This window comes from Rana temporaria, chromosome 4, assembly GCF_905171775.1.
Source record: "Rana temporaria chromosome 4, aRanTem1.1, whole genome shotgun sequence".
Lineage (NCBI taxonomy): Eukaryota > Metazoa > Chordata > Amphibia > Anura > Ranidae > Rana > Rana temporaria.
The window spans coordinates 216,899,185-216,920,966 of NC_053492.1; the positions used below are offsets into that span (position 1 = coordinate 216,899,185).

The 21,782-nt window shown below is 42.4% G+C and overlaps 1 protein-coding gene across 2 annotated transcripts in view; it reads right to left on the reverse strand.

Annotated features, from left to right (window-relative positions):
* The window catches only part of HMGCLL1 (3-hydroxymethyl-3-methylglutaryl-CoA lyase like 1), a 95,041-nt gene extending 74,348 nt beyond the window's left edge, over window positions 1-20,693 (reverse strand). For both annotated transcript variants that reach the window (XM_040349850.1, XM_040349849.1), the window contains exons 1-3: window positions 20,602-20,693; window positions 12,008-12,139; window positions 6,733-6,810 (exon numbers count right to left, since the gene is read on the reverse strand). In XM_040349850.1, the coding sequence (XP_040205784.1) occupies window positions 6,733-6,810; window positions 12,008-12,103 (174 nt within the window). In that variant the 5' untranslated portion in view covers window positions 12,104-12,139; window positions 20,602-20,693. The remainder of the gene's footprint in view (window positions 1-6,732; window positions 6,811-12,007; window positions 12,140-20,601) is intronic.
* Between the last annotated feature and the right edge of the window lie 1,089 nt (window positions 20,694-21,782).

A 21,782-nucleotide genomic window follows, 5' to 3' on the forward strand; every position in this document is an offset into this window, starting at 1 on the left:
GAAAACAATACAAATTCCCAGTACGCTTATCAGCTAGCCAGCAAAAAAAACTCTGTTTAACAATTTTGGTTAAAAACAGAGGGCCAAATTCTCAAAAAGTCTGCCTAACTTAAATTTCAGCAGTTAAGTTACACTGACTTAAAATTTCTACCTAAGTGCCTGATCGTCAAAGCACTTAGGTAGAAATTTCAGGCCGTGTAACTTAAGTGCCACCGTCGTAAGGCGGTCCTCCTCTCCTGGGGGCGTTTAAAATTTAAATGAGGCGCGCTCCCGCGCCGGCCGTACTGCGCATGCGTGTGACGTCATTTTCCCGACGTGCAGCGCGCGAACGTAATTAACGCCGGGCGGCTTTGAGAATTTCGACGGGACACTAAAGTTGCGATGGGTGAAAAAAAAAGACGCGCCGGGAAAACAAATAATTATAAAAAAAAATGACAGCGTCGCTCAGCATGCATTCCTGAGAGGGAGAACTCCATGCCAATTTTCAAAGAAAAAAACGGCATGGGTTCCCCCCCCAGGAGCATACCAGGCCCTTAGGTCTGGTATGGGTTGTAAGGAGACCCCCCCACACCGAAAAATTGACGTAGGGGGTCCCCCTACAATCCATACCAGACCCGTATCCAAAGCACGCTACCCGGCCGGTCAGGAATGGGAGTGGGGACGAGCGAGCGTCCCCCCCCCTCCTGAGCCGTGCCAGGCCGCATGCCCTCAACATGGGGGGGTTGGGTGCTCTGGGGCAGGGGGGCGCACTGCGGGCCCCCCCACCCCAGAGCACCCTGTCCCCATGTTGATGAGGACAGGACCTCTTCCCGACAACCCTTGCCATTGGTTGTCGGGGTCTGCGGGCGGGGGCTTATCGGAATCTGGGAGTCCCCTTTAATAAGGGGGCCCCCAGATACCGGCCCCCCACCCTAAGTGAATGGATATGGGGTACATCGTACCCCTATCCATTCACCTGGAGGCAAAAAGTAAAAGTTAGTAAACACACAACACAAGGCTTTTTAAAATAATTTATTATTCTGCTCCGGATGCCCCCCCTGTCTTCGTTATTAGCTCAATTACCAGGGGGGGCTTCTTCTTCCACTCTCCGGGGGTCTTCTCCGCTCTCCGGGGGGGCTTCTTCCATCTTCTCCCCTCTTCCGCTGTTGACTCGGCGAACCCCGGTTCTTCTGGAGATGTCCGGTGCCTTCTTCTTCAGCGCTGGCTGCCTGCTATGTTTGTGTGTTAGCTCAATTAGTAACAGGCAGCCGGCGCGGTCTTCTGTGACGTCAGGGTCTTCTGTTCTTCTCCCCTCTTCCGATGTTGACTCGTCGCCTGTTGTCGCTGTAATGATGGAAGCGCGCCTTGCATCACATTTATATAGGCATCACCGTCCCATCATGCTCCGGTAGGTACCCACGTGGTGGGTGCCTACCCACGTGCACCCACCACGTGGGTACCTGCCGGAGCATGATGGGACGGTGATGCCTATATAAATGTGATGCAAGGCGCGCTTCCATCATTACAGCGACAACAGGCGACGAGTCAACATCGGAAGAGGGGAGAAGAACAGAAGACCCTGACGTCACAGAAGACCGCGCCGGCTGCCTGTTACTAATTGAGCTAACACACAAACATAGCAGGCAGCCAGCGCTGAAGAAGAAGGCACCGGCCAGCTGGAGAAGAACCGGGGTTCGCCGAGTCAACAGCGGAAGAGGGGAGAAGATGGAAGAAGCCCCCCGGAGTCCGGAGAAGCCCCCCCCGGAGAGCGGAAGAAGAAACCCCCCCCGGAGAGCGCAGAAGACCCCCGGAGAGTGGAAGAAGAAGCCCCCCTGGTAATTGAGCTAATAACGAAGACAGGGGGGGCATCCGGAGCAGAATAATAAATTATTTTAAAAAGCCTTGTGTTGTGTGTTTACTAACTTTTACTTTTTGCCTCCAGGTGAATGGATAGGGGTACGATGTACCCCATATCCATTCACTTAGGGTGGGGGGCCGGTATCTGGGGGCCCCCTTATTAAAGGGGACTCCCAGATTCCGATAAGCCCCCGCCCGCAGACCCCGACAACCAATGGCAAGGGTTGTCGGGAAGAGGTCCTGTCCTCATCAACATGGGGACAGGGTGCTCTGGGGTGGGGGGGCCCGCAGTGCGCCCCCCTGCCCCAGAGCACCCAACCCCCCCATGTTGAGGGCATGCGGCCTGGCACGGCTCAGGAGGGGGGGGACGCTCGCTCGTCCCCACTCCCATTCCTGACCGGCCGGGTAGCGTGCTTTGGATACGGGTCTGGTATGGATTGTAGGGGGACCCCCTACGTCAATTTTTTGGCGTGGGGGGGTCTCCTTACAACCCATACCAGACCTAAGGGCCTGGTATGCTCCTGGGGGGGAACCCATGCCGGTTTTGAATTTTAAAATTGCCGTGGAGTTCTCCCTCAGGAATGCATACCAAATGCCGTCGCTGGAATGGGCCTTTACAATGTGTGACTAACTTTCCACATTATAAAACCAGCCCTAGTTTTGCGCAGGCAAATTCGGAACTTAGGCAGAAATCACAGTGCTGAAATGCTTTGAAAATCTGCTTAAGTCCTCATTTGCATACGCAAAGCTGCATTTCAATGAGAAATGCCCCCAGTGGCGGATGCGGTACTGCATCCTAAAATCTGACCGTGTAAGTGTTTTACACATGTCAGATTTTCTGCCTAACTTTGGAAAAAGCCTTTTGAGAATCGTTTCCAAAGTTAGGCACAGGGATACGCAGGCTGAACAGCAGTTAAGTCTGCGTATCTCTTTTGAGAATCAGGCCCAGAGATTTCAGTTGTAGTGTTGAGCAGAATACGCCATATTCGATTTCGCGATATATCTCGAATATATAGTCGAATATTCGAGATATATTCGCTAAACTCGAATATTCGTGATATTTTATCGAAATGAAATGATTGCGAATTTTCGCTATTGCGAATGCGAAAATAATTGCGAATTTTCGATAACTGCGGTAGGAGCACTCTGATTGGCTCAGAATATTCTTGATATTTTTTCGAAATTTCGCAAAATGCGAATGCGATATTTACTGCGCAATTTCGACAAATGCTGTAGGAGCACTCTGATTGGCTCAGAATATTCGTGATATTTTACAATACAAAATAATTGCGAATATTCGGCAAATGCGGAAGGAGCACTCTGATTGGCTCAGAATATTCTTGATATTTTACAATACAAAATAATTGCGAATATTCGGCAAATGCGGAAGGAGCACTCTGATTGGCTCAGAATATTCTTGATATTTTACAATACAAAATAATTGCGAATATTCGGCAAATGCGGAAGGAGCACTCTGATTGGCTCAGAATATTCTTGATATTTTACAATACAAAATAATTGCGAATATTCGGCAAATGCGGAAGGAGCACTCTGATTGGCTCAGAATATTCTTGATATTTTACAATACAAAATAATTGCGAATATTCGGCAAATGCGGAAGGAGCACTCTGATTGGCTCAGAATATTCTTGATATTTTACAATAGAAAATAAAAAGTGTTTTGCATTGGTAGTGATTCTTTACTCTATCCATCTGTCACAGCCGTTTGTCAATCAAACACCTTGAAGATTGAACACGTTCATGCTGCATGCTTTGGACTTTTTTTCACTTCACATATCAAAGACATTTTTATGAAAGATTATTTTTCTATTATTGGGACTATATTTCTTTATATATTTGTTTCACTGTGTATTTCACAAGTTATTTGCGCTTGCTTATTTTATAATTTGCCCACATGTCTTGTCACTAGACATATTTTTTATTCTTGTAGAGCGACTCCATTTTCTGTCTTGTATTAATTTATGTTGTATAACATTTTTGAGTTGCTGCTGTATTCTCCCCTTTTTTTAAGGTATGCGCAATTTTTTCCTTCTTACAAAAAAAAATAATATCAAACATACAAATATTCATAACAGAAACATACACAAAGCCTCCCCCCCTTTTGCATCAGAGACAATCAGAGTTCTCCTACCACAGTTATCGAAAATTCGCAATCATTTTCGTATTCGCATTAGCGAAAATTCGCAATTTTTTTTTTTCAATGCAGCAACATAAAAGGATCGCCTCAGCTTAGCTACTCTGCCCAGGGTCTCTAATCATACCAGCAATGCTTTAAGACGTCGATAGGATGTGATCTGTTTTAAAAATAAAATTGAAAAAATGTGAATATTCGGAATTGCGAATATTCACCGCGAAATTCGAAATATATCGCGAATACTCGAATATGCCATATTCGAGCCGAATATTCGCAATACGAATATTCGTGAGCAACACTATTCAGTTGGACATATTTTAAAATAGATGTGTGGAAGTCATACTGGATCATCAAGGCCCCTCAATTGAATCCATGTGACTCTCCCTCTTGGAGCATATATAGCAATGAAAACAATGAGGGAAGGTATGCCTTAAGGTAGCCCATTACTTCTTAAAGGCAGGAGGACACACCAGAAGCTCAGAGCATCACAGTGGCAGTTGAAGGCCCTTAATTTGTCCCTGCACTAAACACAGCAAGGTAAGCAAAAATGTGATCAAGCTCAGAGCATCACAGTGGCAGTTGAAGGCCCTTAATTTGTCCCTGCACTAAACACAGCAAGGTAAGCAAAAAACTGATCAATAAACTCACAGTACGATTAGCTTTTTAAAGTTAGATGCACATAAAAGGGATGCTAAAAGAGCAAACACAATACAACAATTTCCCTGTACACTTACCAGATGACCATCAAAAAAAAAAAAAAAAACCCACTGTTTAACAATGTGTTAAAAACAATGGGCTAGATTCACGTAGAATGGTGTAACTTTGTGCGGGCGTAACGTATCCTATTTACGTTACGCCTCCGCAACTTTTACAGGCAAGTGGCGTATTCTCAAAAAAAAGTTGCGGCGGCGTAGCGTAAATAGGCCGGCGTAAGCCCGCCTAATTCAAATTGTGAGGAGGTGGGCGTGTGTTATGTAAATCAGGCTTGACCTGACGTGATTGAAGTTTTTCCCGAATGGCGCATGCACCGTCCGTGGAATTTCCCAGTGTGCATTGCTCCAAAGTACGCCGCAAGGACGTCATTTGTTTCGACGTGAACGTAAATGACGTCCAGCCCCATTCACGGACGACTTCATTTTTTCAAATTTTGACGCGGGAACGACGTCCATACTTAACATTGGTACGCCGCACTTACGCCACCATATAGCAGGGGTAACTATACGCCCGGAAAAGCCTAACGTAAACGGCGTAACTGTACTGCGTCGGCCGGGCGTACGTTCGTGAATTCGCGTATCTAGCTGATTTACATATTTCGACGCGTAAATCAGCGTACACGCTCCTAGCGGCCAGCGTAAATATGCAGTTACGATCCGACGGCGTAAGAGACTTACGCCTGTCAGATCTAATAGATATCTATGCGTAACTGATTCTAAGAATCAGGCGCATAGATACGACCGGCCGGATTCAGAGATACGACGGCGTATCTGGAGATACGCCGTCGTATCTCCACTGAGAATCTGACCCAAAGTGTTTTTTTAGTTGCACACATTTGTGCAACCGCAATGCTGCTGAAGCCACAATGCTGCTGTAGTTAAAACATATTTAGTGGGTACAAATACTGTGACACATATGCACTATTTATACAGTGTGTTGGCTCAGGTTCTTTTTAACTATGGCTCTTTAAGCTTCTCCTACTGTAAGCTTATTGTGGCAAAACCACATTTTTGCTCCCTGAGATGCTCAGGGATGCTCCGGCTTTCACAAGCCAATTGGAATGACACTCAGGAATCTAGCTTGCTTTTAATTATACTGTACCAACATGTGAAATACACATGAATAGAAACACATACATTTACTGTTCGTGTTGTTTTTTATTATTATTATTCGGCCTTCGTCACTAATCTTTGTTTGGCCTTGCTGACATTTTGGTAACAATTTTCTTTTTGGGTCCCAATGTGGTAACACATTTTTTATTTGGTCTTTAAAATAAATTGTTTAGGGCTCATTCACACCAGAAGCTGCATGTTTATGGTGATTTTTTTCATGGGCGTTGGCATGCATTTAATTCTATGCACTTACAATGCGGTTTTCCCTATGTGTTTGTGCTTTGAGGCCACTTCCTTTTACTATCCTTCTTTTGGCTTTTATGGGCACTGTAGTGCATTGTGTTGGATTTGAGCACGTTTACACACATTTTGTATTTGTTGTTGTTCAAAATTTGTATTTTATTAGAAAATGTATGATACAATAAAAGTAGGCATTGGTCCAAAAGGGGACAGGTGTTAAGCATAACAGTAGCCAAAATACAATTAACATATGAAAGCTTTGCGTATGTGGAGGTGGAGAGCAGGTGCTTGACATGAGGACACATCTAAAGGTCTGTTTTCACATGTTATTAAACACTTGCAGTGTGACGTAAAACACAACGACGTGCAGAGAGAAATGAAGTTCAATGCTTCCAAGCATGCGTCGACTTGATTCTGAGCATGTGCGGGTTTTTAACCGATGCTTTTGCGTACTAACCATTGGTTTTGACCTATCAGTTAGGCGTCCATCGGTTGAATTTTAAAGCAAGTTCTAAATTTTTGGACCGAAGGATAACTGACCGATGGGGCCCACACATGGTCGGTTTGGACCGATGAAACGATCCTTCAGTCCGTTTTCATCGGTTTAGACTGATTGTGTGTACACGGCCTAAGAGTCCTGCTCTTTCTCCAATACACTCATCTTGTGGCGTTTTACCTTCTCATTTTGTAGTCCATCTCTTGGTCCAACTTCTACTATCTTGACATGTTGAGGAAGGCCTGTTTCATGAGGCTCCTTAAAAAGAAGACACATTAATAAAAAGGAATAACTAAAAAAATAAATAGTAATGAAAAATAATCCTATGAATCACCAAGATCTTGGCCAATGTCTCTCATCCAAGTACTAACCTGGCCCAACCCTGCTTAACTTTCAAGATCAAACGAGATTGGGCACATTCAGGGTGGTGTGGCCATCCCCCAATGTCTATTGTTACCAGAAATTTGTGTAATCAAAATGCTTTCCATAAACTGTGATGTCATTGTAATAAACAAAAACATAAAGTCCGGGAATTACTATAGAGGCATATACTGTACAGCAGAAAATACACTAGAACAGAATAAATAGAGAAAATAAGATAAACTCTTCAGACTGTCACCATCAAACACTTGTAAAATCTCCCAGGTGTCATTGATCACACACAAGGCCTACCAAATAATGCGACTCTCCATATAAGAGTGGCCACATGCACATAGGGAAATTCCCCAGGGAAATTGCACTTTTTCCAGCCTCTACTCATCCACAGAGACACCAGGAAATTTGCTTTCAATTTTACCATATACATCCACAACTTGCAGGGAACTGCTGCATCTCTGGGAATTGGCTTAGCAAGACCAATGCACATATGATAAAAGAGACACTCCACATAGTGTAAAACTACCCATAAAATAATTGAATTTATTAAGTCTAAGCACTTTAAAATGTCCAGAAGTAACACAGCATATCATATGATACAGCAACATGGAATTCCAGAATCAAAGATGGCCAGCGTTCCTTTGCGCATGCTTAGTAGCGTATATCCAGGCCTGCCCTACCAGTTTCATCACAAATTACATAATCATTGGGACGGATACAGGCCCATACTGAGCTATTTAAATATACATATCTGGCCCAGGATGATCACATTCCATTGGCTAAGAGAAACATCAATCAAATAGTTAAACCCGTGCTATCCATGGCTTCCTTGGCTCTGCACAAGCACTTAAAGGATAAGTTCACTTTTTCAGGCAGAATTTCACTTTTCATATTAAATAGAAGCGTTTTTCAATGCCATTTATGGCCAAGCCATCCCAATGTGCTTTTTTCTCACATACCATTAACTTCCTGTTGGCCACCTACCAGAAGCCTTCACTTCCAGAAGATGGTGTGATAAGGTGTGTTCAACACTCTGGACCACGCCTCTCTCATTACAATACTACCTTCAACCCACTTTCTATACAATCTTTCTAGACGAAACACTAGGTTGCGAAATGCGCCGGGAGACCCCCAATGTTGCCGTTTTATCTGATCTGCGATGTTTTTTATCTAATGTAAGTGTTCTTACCTACATTAAATTACCCTATATCTACAGTATTACGCTATGTTCTCTTCCTTTTTTGAACTGCCTTCCATTTGGCTATGTTGTTTGACCACTGGTGGGTCAATCCCTACAGTCATCTAAATCCACCTACCTTGGGCATAGCATATTGGTGCATTGGATGTCATGTGAGAGCTGCAGCTGATGACTTGGTCCTACAGGATATTTATCATGCTTGATTGACCCTTTAGAACTTATGTCCTTTAGGGGTTCAATATTTCTGGTAAGCCTCTCTTCAGTTGGCGGTGGCCATTTTTCACATTGTTTGGATTGTGGGAGCATCATCACTCTTTGAATGGATTGTTCAGGTGGGTCCTTCTATTCAATAGTTCTAGTAAACCTAAAGGAAATTGTACCGAGATTATGCAATCAGATTGCATAGTGCATGGCCATCTTTATACAAGTACATAAGGAGTGGATGGAGAAACTCAGTTGTCAGGCCCACTCACATTTCTGCATGTGTTTGTTCTGGGTGTTTTGGAGGGTTTTCACTCATTGAATGGGTGGCCCTATGTGCAACAATCACCACAGAGACGCTCCAGAACTTTTTTGGAGTGGAGCGTGGTGCGTGGTGCGTTACTGCAGTTTATGGTTTGTTTGCTTGTTTGCTGCACTTGGTGTGCCTTTAACATATAATGACAACACAAGCATGATGCATACCATATTTGCAAATTTTCTGAAAGGCATGGCAAAGCGCACATTTTCTATGTTGTTTGCCATTCATTTGGAAACACAAAGATGTGAATGGAGCCTAATTGTTCTTGTGTAAATCCAAATATTTTACTTGCAGGCCCCATTCACACCTAGAGTAGTGGAATCAAATGTAGTTTGGCTTGTTTTTCCAGTGACACTTATAGGGAACCCCCATTAATTTCAATGGGTTCTACTACACATGGCAAAGTAGCTCATGGGACATTTTGGAGCGGTTCAAGTTTTTTACTGCGTTTGTCACCATTTCTTCATGTGGCAAAATGTGTGTTTGCTTCTGTGTTTGGTGTACCATTTAAGGACACTGAAAGCGCAACTAGGTTTGAGGTGTATTAATGTGGCCATACACTATATAATCTGATTGCACAATCTCTGTACAATCTGCTTTAGATTTACCATAACGATATAATAGGAGGACACACTATCTATCCAATCACTCTGTATCCAATCAGGAAGGATATTTCACTACATCATGGGTTGCATGGTACCCCAGGGAGTTTAGCATGCAGCCTGAGCCCATCTGAAGGGATCCTGGGGAAGCCAGGCAAATGCACACATGGAGAGATGCCAGGGAAGCTTTGAAAACATAGCTGATGGGTAAAGAGGGTCAGCTGGTAAACTCCTTCCTGTGTCTTACTGGTTTCTCCATCCCAAATCTATACCAGGTAGTCTCTGTAGCTTTCTACGAAATACAGCAATTTGGGTTGTCTTTATTGTAAAACAAAATGGAAAATGCACTACAAAATGCAGCAAAAAATAGGGATAGCATCCTACGTCTTTCACACTATAGATTAGTGCTTAGTCATGGCTAAGCATGAAACGCGTAGGGTGCTATCCCTATTTTTTGCTGCATTTTGTAGTGCATTTTCCATTTTGTTTTACAATAAAGACAACCAAAAGTTTTTTTGGAGTGCGTCTGTCCATTTTCTAGCCTCTACTAAAGGCCTTACCTTAGCCCTTGCTGTATTTCGTAGAAAGCTACAGAGACTACCTGGTATAGATTTGGGATGGAGAAACCAGTAAGACACAGGAAGGAGTTTACCAGCTGACCCTCTTTACCCATCAGCTTTGTTTTCAAAGCTTCCCTGGCATCTCTCCATGTGTGCATTTGCCTGGCTGCAAAAGTTTTTTTGGAGTGCGGCTGTCCATTTTCTAGCCTCTACTATTTGCCTTGTGCATTCCCGGCACCCTTGATTTCCTGAGAAGTTATTGATTGCTCAGCATACCCACCTGGAGCGGTGACTCACTTCTCTTGTTCATTAAGGTAAGGCCTTGCTCTTAATATCAAAGAAAGATTTTATTTTTCTGCAACCAAGAAACATTATTGGTATATTGGTACATAGGGGAGCTGGATTTTAGAAAGAAAAAAAAGGTGAACTTTAGCCTTTAGCTCAATTAATCATCAGGGAGTGCTCAATATGCCCATCTTGTGCTCAATTTCCCTCAGTAATTTCCCTATGCGCATGTGACCACTCTTAGTTGGAGGGTCACATTGTATGGTAAACCTTGTGTGTGATCAATGACACCTGGGAGACAATACAAATGTTTGATGGTGACAGCCTGATGGGCTCATCCTATTTTCTCATCACGGCTTGTGGGACTCTTTTTATTCTGTCCTAGTATTATTTCTGCTGTACTTTGTTAATTTATGTTTATGTTTATTACCACAACATCACAGTTTATGTAAAGCATTTTGATAAAATATATTGCTGTTAACAATAGACATTGGAGGATAGGCCTATGGCCACACCACTCGGAATGTATTCGATCTTGGCTTCTCTTAGAAGCTAAGAAGGGTTGGGCCTGGTTAGTACTTGGATGGGGACATTGGGGGTAAGATCTTGATGATTCATAGGATTTTTTTCATTACTATTTATTTTTATCATTTTGGTTTTGAGTTTGTTGTGCCAAGTATCTAGGCATAGTGTCAGCAGCTAATATATGTTTAGATTCAGCTGATCACAGATAATTCACATCTACTTAATTAACTAAAAACATGCATCAAGATGCCTGTCGTGACATACATAAGGTTTTGGCTTTAGATATACTTTAAGACGTCCCTTGTGTATTATTAATAATTCAACACACAGTGATAATAGGAGAATATAACAAACACAATGGCCTGTAAAAGCCCACACACCAAAAAAAAAATACATACATCTGCTATAAATATGGATTCACTATAGTAGATCATACTCCATATCTATATAACGAGTATTGAATTTTAGATTTGTTTTTTAGTATGTATAGCATATTTTACTAAGTTAAATACCGTATTTATCGGCGTATAACACGCACAGGTGTATAACACGCACCCTAACTTTAAAAGGGAAGTTTCAGGAAAAAAACGTTCCATAGCCCCCTGCGTAATACACGCAGGCACAGTTTACCCTCTATTTTCAGGGTAAAAAAGGGAGTGTTATACACCAATAAATACAGTAATTGAATTAGTAAAATATACTGTATATACCTAAATGGTAGTGTAGTGCAGATGGCTAATGTGATATGCAGTATTAAAAATACAATAATATGTAAATGGCATATTTACTCAGAGATTAATTGCAACTGCTCTGCTATATCCCACAAATACAAAGAACATTGCATTAAATGATGAATACTATTTTGAAGTCAGGAGCAATCTATCATTATTTTCAGAAAAGAAAAAAACAATTTGAAATAATGGAAAATGCTCAAAATAAACCAATCAAATGATAATGAGTATCAGAATCAGTTCATAAAGACTGTGTTTGCTCAACCAACAATACTTTACAACAAACTGCTGTTCACCTAATCTAGAATAAAATGCATGTAACTAGTAAGCTGGTTTTCAAAATAAAGATGGATTAAAACGAGAGTATTTTAGAATCTAAAAAAAACAACAACACTGTAAATAGGAATGTGAGCTCCTGTTTAATAGGCAAATAGCAATGCACTAAGAGCGCACTGACCCCAGGCTGCTTGATGTAATGATCATTCATTATATGTCCTGAGCATTGCTGATGATGATGGTGGGGTACATATGATGGGAAGGGTGGGGGGAGTGGAGGAACGGAGGGCTTGAAATTGGGTTTAAAAACACAACACTCATTTATCCGTAGCAATTTTAATGCTTACGGTATGTGAAAAAAAATGATAATACAATGTCAGTACCTGTTCAGGTATGGTTACATCTCCAGTCCATATTTGTTCTTTTAAGAGGTGCTGGTAACTTAGGCAGTGCTTTACTGCTGTTGGTACATTACCCATCAGGAAAAAAATGTCAGGTCACCAGTTTTAAAAAAACTAAAATGGAACAACAAAATGTTAACTTTTAGAACTGTAGAATACTCATATATTTTTTACACATATAATATGCATAATTGCATTGACTACAATTGTTCATGGTCTACAACATTTTGATAATATTTTTCAGCTCATCACGAACATATCACATACATACTGTATTTTTGAATGCACCATTTTGTAGCTGGCGTAGTTAACCTGGTTAAAAAAGATTCAGGTCCATGAAGTTTAACCAAAAGACAAGCATACAATTAGGGTTGTCCCGATACCACTTTTTTAGGACCGAGTACAAGTACCGATACTTGTTTTCATGTACTCGCCGATACCAATTACCGATACTTTTTTTTTAAATGTGTCCATGTGTCCCCAAATGCAGCCTTGTGGCCCCAAATGCAGCCATGTGTCTCCAAATGCAGCCATGTGTAGCCTTGTGTCCCAAATGCAGCCTTGTGTCCCCAAATGCAGCCATGTGTAGCCTTGTGTCCCAAATGCAGCCTTGTGTCCCCAAATGCAGCCATGTGTAGCCTTCTGCCCCCAATGCAGCCATGTGTCACAAAAAATGCAGCCTTGTGTCCCCAAATGCAGCCTTGTGTCCCCAATTGCAGCCTTGTGTCCCCAATTGTGTCCCAAAATTCAACCTCGCGCAAATGCTCAGTATCGGTCCCGATACCGATACTAGTATCGGTATCGGGACAACCCTACATAAAATATAAACCTGTATTTGGAGTGGTCTATTTTATTTGAAGAGGGATACAAAATTCCCTCCTGGTACCCTTTGGTAATCAGAAACTCCCTACAATCTCTTACAATATATATATGGAGCCAGTCAAATTTTCTGCATCTGGAAACACATCCATCAGATTTTTGAAGCAATCTCTTGGAGATAGAAATAGCTCATGTGGACCATGCCACAATATTTTACATCTCTTACACCATAAAAACAACATTAACATTATCATGGATGGGCATGTGTTTGTTGATCTTCTGATACAGCACATGTGCATTTGAGGCACATCACTGACACATGTGAGGTCATTAAAGTTAAAAAGCACCAGAAAAGCAGAGTTCCCTATAGCCAAAGAAAACACAATCCAAGCTGGTAGTATCTGCAGAGCACCTTGGGCAGGGTAGGTATTTTTTTCTTCTTATAATTATATTTTTTTGTTGTTGAATAGGGGAGCACTAATTTAGTGAAGCAGTCTAAATTTGACCTGGCTCAGATATTCAGTTTCACTAATTTATCTTGGTTGATAATGTGGCTAATATAAATATATAGGGATATTAGCCCCCAATATAGCTTAATAAGAAAGGTTAAATTCATATTTTTGGTTAAAGCAGATCTTCACTTAAAATGTCTGACCCCTACCTCATTGCATTTTTTATTTTTCAGAATGGGTACCCTTCTCTAACAATAGTCGCTCCCACTTTCACAATTCTCACCTAGACATGAATCAGTTACATTTGGTCAGCATGTGCAGAAGGAAGCTAGCTTCCACAGCCAAGTTGACAGTGCTGGGGATCCAAAGACTAGAAAAAAAAACAGCCCTGGGAAAGACAGAGCTGGACTGGGCTGGTGAGTGTCTGTTTTCTTAAAAAAAAAAAAAAAAAAAAAAAAGACTGGAGTTCCTCTTCAAAATTATTTATAACCCCCCCCCCCCCCATTTAAAAAAAATAAGGCTCAAATCCAGTGCATAGAGTAAGGGGCAGATCCACAAAGAAATTACGCTGGCGTATCTACTGATACGCCGGCGTAATTTCAAAGTTCCCGCGTCGTATCTTTGTTTTGTATCCACAAAACAAGATACGACGGCATCTCGGATGGATCCGACAGGCGTACATCTTCGTACGCCGTCGGATCCTAAGTGCAATAATTCGGCGGCCCGCTAGGTGGTGTTTCTGTCGAAATCCGCGTCGAGTATGCAAATTAGCTATTTATGGCGATCCACGAACGTACGTCCGGCCGGCGCATTTTTTTCCGTCGTTTGCGTTCGGCTTTTTCAGGCGTATAGTTAAAGCTTCTATACTAAGGCGTACTCAATGTTAAGTATGGCCGTCCTTCCCGCATACAATTTTGAATTTTTTACGTCGTTTGCGTAAGTCGTTCACGAATAGGAATTTGCATAGAATGACGTCACCGTTGTAAGCATTGGCGGGTTCCGGTTTATTTTCGAGCATGCGCACTGGGATACCCCAGGGACGGCGCATGCGCAGTTCCAAAAAAACGTTGTTTACGTCGGGTCACGACGTATTAACATAAAACACACCCCCATCACAGCCATTTGAATTCCGCGCCCTTACGCCACGAGAGATACACTACGCCGCTGTAACTTATGGCGCAGATTCGTTGTGGATTCAATTTAAAAAAGATAAAAATAGATACGGTGGCGTAGCGTATCTTAGGCCCCATACACAAGAGAGGATTTATCCGCTGATACGGTCCAGCGGACCGTTTCCACGGATAAATCCTCTCGAGGATTTGCGCGGATTTTGATGCGATGGAGTGTACTCACCATCGAATCGAAATCCGCGCCAAAATCCTCTGGCGATGACGTGTCGCGCCGTCGCCGCGATGATGACACGGCGACGTGCGCGACGCAGTCATATAAGGAATTCCACGCATGCGTCGAATCATTACGACGCATGCGGGGGATCCCTTTGGACGGATTGATCCGGTGAGTTTGTACAGACCAGCGGATCAATCCGTTGGGATGGATTCCAGCGGATAGATTTGAAGACATGTCTTCAAATATTTATCTGCTGGAAATCCATCGCATGGGAGAAAAATCCGCGGAAACAGATCCGCTGGATTGTACACACCATAGGATCTATCCGCTGAAACCCATTCGCTGGGATTTTTCAGCGGATGGATTCTATCGTGTGTATGGGGCCTTAGATATCTTAGATACGCTGCGCCCGGCGCAGATGTCTGTGGATCTGCCCCTAAATATTTTTCTAATTATTATTTTTGTCCTGAAACTCTTTAGAAAAACGTTCACCTCACATGAAATGAAGGGAGTAGAGGTCATCAGGAAAGAAAGTCCCCATTTTGAATAAAAAATCTGTTGCAACTTGTTCCCCCATTGGAAAAAGTTCATATTTCCTAATGTTGATACAGGAAGCAATGGTGATTTTCCCCAATGGGGTCAGAGACCACGGTAAATACCTGACAGGGGTTCTATCCATTTTGTCCAAAAAAAAATACGTTTTGGCTGGAATTGAGCTCTACACATTATTAATACGATTTGACAAAAAAAAAACACACACAACCAACATTAAAAATAGCCTCACTGGTTTTGTTTGGTACAAAATAATATTTTGAATAGGATCCTGGGCAGTAGACCTTTAATCTGTTTTTAATATTTACATTTTTTCCCTCTCACTTCCTGTATAGGTTATAAATGCCAGACAGCACAATTTTTTTTTATGGAGGATCTCCCAACAGCAAAACAGATGAAATTTAAAACTTTACTTAGGCTCTACCCTTTGTCATTCTATCCAAAGTTAAGAGACGTGCTGGATGTAAACCAAATAGACCTAAATACTCACTTATGTGGCTGCATGTGGTTGCAGCATTGGTCTGATGCTGCAGCTGTCCCCCACTGGCTCTAGGACTGGGAACTGAATGATTACATGATTGCTGATCGCTTAGTTCTCTGTCAGTTAGCATTTCTCTGCTCTGCCACTCCAGTGCTCACTGGAGTGCCGGCGTGGGGAGAGGGTGGGAGCAGTTGGCTCCGTCTCCAATCGGTGCGCTGAGAGCCTGCTAGCTGTCAGTAATGCATCTGGGTGGATTCTGACAAGATTGTCGGGGAAACATCTGGAGTGTCTCTGTGATGTCAGCCGACAGTGGACTTTAGCTGAATCAGGGTCACAGGAATGCACAAATATGTGCACTCCAGAAAGGCTTTGGCCATACTTCTTCTCAAAAATTAAAAATCAGCAGATACAAAAACTGTAGCTGCTGACTTTTAATAATAGGACATTCACCTTTCCCAGGATCTAGCAATGACCTCTTGTGGCCAGTTTCTTCACCAGGCTTCTGTCCCTGGCACTGGCATACTAACTGACTGTTTGCGGCTTCCCAACTGGCTGCTCACTGCACATGTGCGAGCCACACTGTGCAATTTGATTGGTCCCAGAGCTTTCTGGGACCTTTGATGTATCCCAGAAGGCTGCGGGCGTAAGAGGGGGGCATGTTTATGTATTTAATTAGTCAATGTCTTTACAATGATCAATGGATAAGACCTAAAATAGAAACAGTTTTTGCATACACACACACTACTGTGCAAAAGTTTTAAGGCAGGAGTGAAAAAAATCTGCAAATTAACCACTTAAGGACCAAGCCTCTTTCTGAGATTTGGTGTTTACAAGGTAAAAACATTTATTTTTTTGCTAGAAAATTACTTGGAACCTCAAATATTATATATTTCTTTCTAACACCCTAGAGAATAAAATGGCGGTCGTACTTTTTGTCACACCGTATTTGCACAGCAGTCTTACAAGGGCACTTTTTTTGGCAAAAAAAATCACTTTTTTAATTAAAAAATAAGACAACAGTAAAGTTAGCCCAATTTGTTTATATTGTGAAAAATAATGTTATGCTGAGTAAATTGATACCCAACATGTCACACTTCAAAGTTGCGCCTGCTCGTGGAATGGCGACAAACCTTTACCAATAAAAATCTCCATAGGCGACATTTAAAAAATTCTACAGGTTGCATGTTATGAGTTACAGAGGAGGTCTATGGCTAGAATTATTGCTCTCACTCTAACGATTGCGGCAATACCTGAGTGGTTTGAACCCCATTTTCATATGCGGGCACTGCTCACGTATGAATTTGCTTCTGCAAGCGAGCTCATCGGGACGAGGCGCTTAAAAAAAACATCCCTTGTAATAAAAAAAAAGCATGTCAGGTCCTCTTAAATATGAGATCTGGGGTCAAAAAGACCTCACATCTCATATTTAGACTTAAATGCAATAAAAAATAAATAAAAATTGTATGACATTTAAAAAAAAAATGATGCAATGATATGAAGATGGGTGAGGGCTATCTTCCCCTCACTCGTCTCCATGTCAGCCCATAGACAGGACCGGATCGCCTCCGCCACTGCCGTTGGCTCCGATAAGCAGCTTAGGGCACCGGAGAGTTTACCGGATAAAAGTGATCTTGTGGAGATCTTGTGGATGCCACAGAGACCACTTTTATCTGAAAGCAGACCGCCTTCTCTTGAAGAGGGTACCGAGGTTATGGTAGCTAGCTGCTATCATAACAACGGTATTCCTCTTCAAAGTAGCAACATATTCCTGCGGTGGGCGGTCCGTAAGTGGTTAAAAATGCTTTCAGAGATAGAAGTGTTAATAGTTTATTTTCATAAGTTAACAAAACAGAAAGTAAATGAACAGAAGAGGAATTCAAATGAAATCAGGGTGTGACCACCTTTTTCCTTAAAAACAGCATACATTTTTCTAGGTACACTTGCACACAGTTTTTGAAGGATCGCAGCAGCTAGGTTGTTCCAAACATCTTGGAGAACTAACCACAGATCTTCTGTGGATGTAGGCTGCTTAACATCCTTCTGTCTCTTTAATTCAAGACAGACTCGATGATGTTGAAATCAGGGCTCTGTGGAGCCAAACCATCACTTTCATGACTCCTTGTTCTTCCTTATGATGGAGATAGCTCCAAATGACATTGACTGTACTTTTTGTGTCATTGTCTTGATTCAGAATACATTTGGGGCCAATAACATGCCTCCCTGTTGGTATGGCATGATGGATAAATATCTGCCTGTATTTCTCAGCATTGAGGACACCATTGATCCTGACCTAATCTCCAACTCCATTTGCAAAAATGTAGCCCTAAACTTGCAAAGAACCTGCAGCATGCCTCACTGTTGACTGCAGAGACTCAATATTGTACTGCTCTCCAGCCCTTCTCAAACAAACTACCTTTTGCTACAGCCAAATATTTCAAATTTTTACTCATCAGTCCACGGCACCTGCTGGCATTTTTTTGCTGCAGTTCCAATGTTTTTGTGCACAGTTGAGTCACTTAGCCTTTTTTTCACTTTGGAGGTATGGCCTTTTAGCCAAAATTTCTTCATGGAGACCACTTCTGGCCAGACTTTACTGGACAGTAGATGGGTGTACTTGGGTCCAGGGCCGGCTTTTGGGGTGTGCGAGCTGTGCGGCCGCACAGGGCGCCATGGGCGACAGGGGCGCCGTGCTGCCATCCAGAGGCGTACTAGGAGGGGGCGAGCCGCCCCCGGGTACCACACAATGTCACCCCCCCTCAGCGATTGTATTACACCCGCGGTGGTAGCGCCGCGGGTTTAGGCAGCGGCACACTGGCACAGGCAGGGAGAGCTAGCTACAGTGGTGAGGGGGAGGGGGTGTGCGGGGGGGTGCAGGGTGACACCGCTGCACCTACCATCCCCTCCTCTTATAGCCACGGGCTGCCTGTCTGTGCGATGTCACACGGGCACAGCCGAGTGAAGCCACCTCCCCCTCCTCTGTTTATGTGTAAATAGGGGAAGGGGACCTGCTGTGCATGTGCCGCTGCGCTGATCTGAGGTACTGAAGGGGGGGCTGCACTGAACGGAGAGGCTACACTGAATGAGGGGGCTACACTGAACGGGGGGGCTGCACTGAAGGGGGCTCCACTGAAAAGTGGGGGCTCCACTAAACCAGGGGGGCTGCACTAACGGGGAGAGACGATACTGAACAGGGGGCTACTCTAAAGAGGGGGCTACACTGAAGGGTGTCTGCACTGAACGGGGGGGTCTGCATTAAACGGGTGGATACACTGAAGGGGGGTCTGTGTAACATGCAGGGGGTCCAGAGGTGCAGGGTGCTGTGTAATGTAAAGGGGTCCAGAGGCGCAGGGTGCTGTGTAATGTAAAGGGGCCCAGAGGCGCAGGGCGCTGTGTAATGTAAAGGGGCCCAGAGATGCAGGGTGACGTGTAATGTAAAGGGGCCCAGAGGTGCAGGGTGCCGTGTAATGTAAAGTGGTCCAGAGATGCAGGGTTCCGTGTAATGTAAAGGGGTCCAGAGATGCAGGGTTCCTTTGTATGTTCAGGTCACCAGGGGACGAGGGGTGAAGATTTGGGGGGGTGCCACAGGATTAGCTCGCACAGGGCGCCTGAACACCTAAGGCCGGCCCTGCTTGGGTCCCACTGGTTTTCCTCCACTTTTGTGCTGATGAAACTGCTGGACATCTTCTGATGCTGAAGGGAAGCATGATGTGTCGTTCATCTGTTGCATTCAATTTCCTTCGCCAACCACTGTGTCTTCAGTGCTCAACATCGCCCATTTCTTTGTGCTTATTCAAAGGAGCTTGAACAGCACATCTTGAAAGTGCAGTGCCTTTGCCTGGGAGAGACCTTGCTTATGCAGTATAAATACCTTGTGTCTTGTTGCTGTGCTCAGTCGTGCCATGGTTTATGACCTCTGCCATGAAACTTCCACAACCTCACCTTTGGATGTTCTTCACTCAGTTTTAAGCCTGTTTCTGTTTTTAACCTACATATGCAATTGATGATCATTAGCACCTGCTTTGTATAATTAGTATATTGGTATAATTGGTTAATCATACACCTGACTCTAATCCCACAAAATCCCTGACTTTGTGCAAGTGTATGAAGTGTGCAAGTGTAAGAATTTATGCTGGTTTGAAGCCAAAGGGTAGTCACACCAAATATTGATTTGATTTAAATTTTTCTTCCTCTCTCACTTAAAAAAAACAATATATTTTTGAAAGCACTCTTACTTTACAGCATTTCTTCACACCTGCCCAAAACGTTTCCACAGTAATGTGTAATATATATATATATATATATATATATATATATATATATATATATATATATATATATATATATATATATATATATATACTGTATATATATATATATATATATATATATATACATACTATATATATATATATATATATATATATATATATATATATATATATATATGAACACATATACGTACACACATACATATACACTCACACACACACATATTTATACATATATACAGTACACACCATATGAAGCACAGCTGTAAAAATAAAATGCTAAATGTAGAGGTAAGAATATTCCAACTACAGTATAACAATGACAAATGATAAGGAAATAATGAGTTTGTGAGTAACCAACGAAGACTTGTCTGCTATCTGCTATGAAATGTTAATTGCTCCCTTGAAGTCTACTTGCTAAATAAGATGCATTTCTAATTTTACTGCGTCATTTTCCTGCTCAGCATCCAATAGTTCAATGTCATCTACATCCCTGAGATATTCTGCATACCTTTTGCAGGGGTTTCCAAAGGCCATATACAATCATTTTCAATCCCCTCATTAGTAAATTGAAATGTTTTATATTCCTTTGACAGACAAAATGTTGACAGCATGTAGTAAATAAGATGCTGCCCTAAATATTTGTTCTAATCTTACCCATGATAAACAGAGCTGCATGCTGTACGTTTTACATCATCAGGTTGTCTGTATAGATTTTCCAATGCTGTGTGTGCTCTAGGCATGCTCAGTTGAAGATGCTATTACATCTTAAAAGGGAATCGACATACAGCTATTTAAAAGGGAAACACTGCAACATGGTCAGTACTATTTTACCTCGCTTACCATAGTCTGTGCGTGTACTTCTGTGAATGTTTTAAAGACTGCGCTTCAAGCAGAAATGTGGGCATCTAGAATATTCCATGTAATACATCTAGAATGACACTTAGGGGTTGATTTATTACAACTGGAGAGTGAAAAATCTGGTGCAGCTCTGTGTAGAAACCAATCAGCTTCTGTTTTTTTTTTTTTTTGTCAAAGCTTAATTAAACAAGCTAACATTAGAATGTTAGAAGCTGATTGGCTATCATGCACAGCTGCACCTGATTTGCATTTCCCCAGTTTTACTGTTTTAATAAATCAACCCCATAGTGTCATCTCCATATCAATTCTTTGCTATTTACTGGCTGCTCAAGAAATTAATTCTGACAGTTTTTTTGGATGTAGAATATAGCACAGTAAAGCTTTCTTTGAGAAGAAGATATTCAGGAGTCTCATTCTATCACATGTCCCAAAAATAATAGGATTATCCCTCATTTCAGGATATTACAGAGTTATGTAACATTCTTTATGCTCTAAAAGCTAGATTCACATCTAGAATTGCCAGTGTATAGTGCCAATGTAGCCTAATATCATGGATCCATTTATTCTAAATTGCATACCCTTGTTTCAGACTGGTCTTCAATGGCATTCTGTTGCCTGAATATATCAGTTGCCTTACTTTGATCTGTAATCTGTTACTTACCTGGCCTGCCGTTAGACTTGCTATTGAAAGTCTCCTGCCTGTATCTGACTTCACCATAAGACTTTGGCTGCCCATTACTTTCCCCAGCCCGTTCTGTAATATTTCACCTGCCTGCTACTGCCTGTTGCTGACACCGACTGTTCCTTGGCACAGCATCAACCTTTTGATTTGACACCTCATTGGCTGCCTTTTGCCAATCCTGGTCTATTCCTTGATGTTATACCTGCCAAGTGATATATTGCTTCCCATATGTCTCTGATGTTGGACTTCCTCCAGTACTGCTACTGCTTCCTCTAAGTATAATATCTCATCTGAA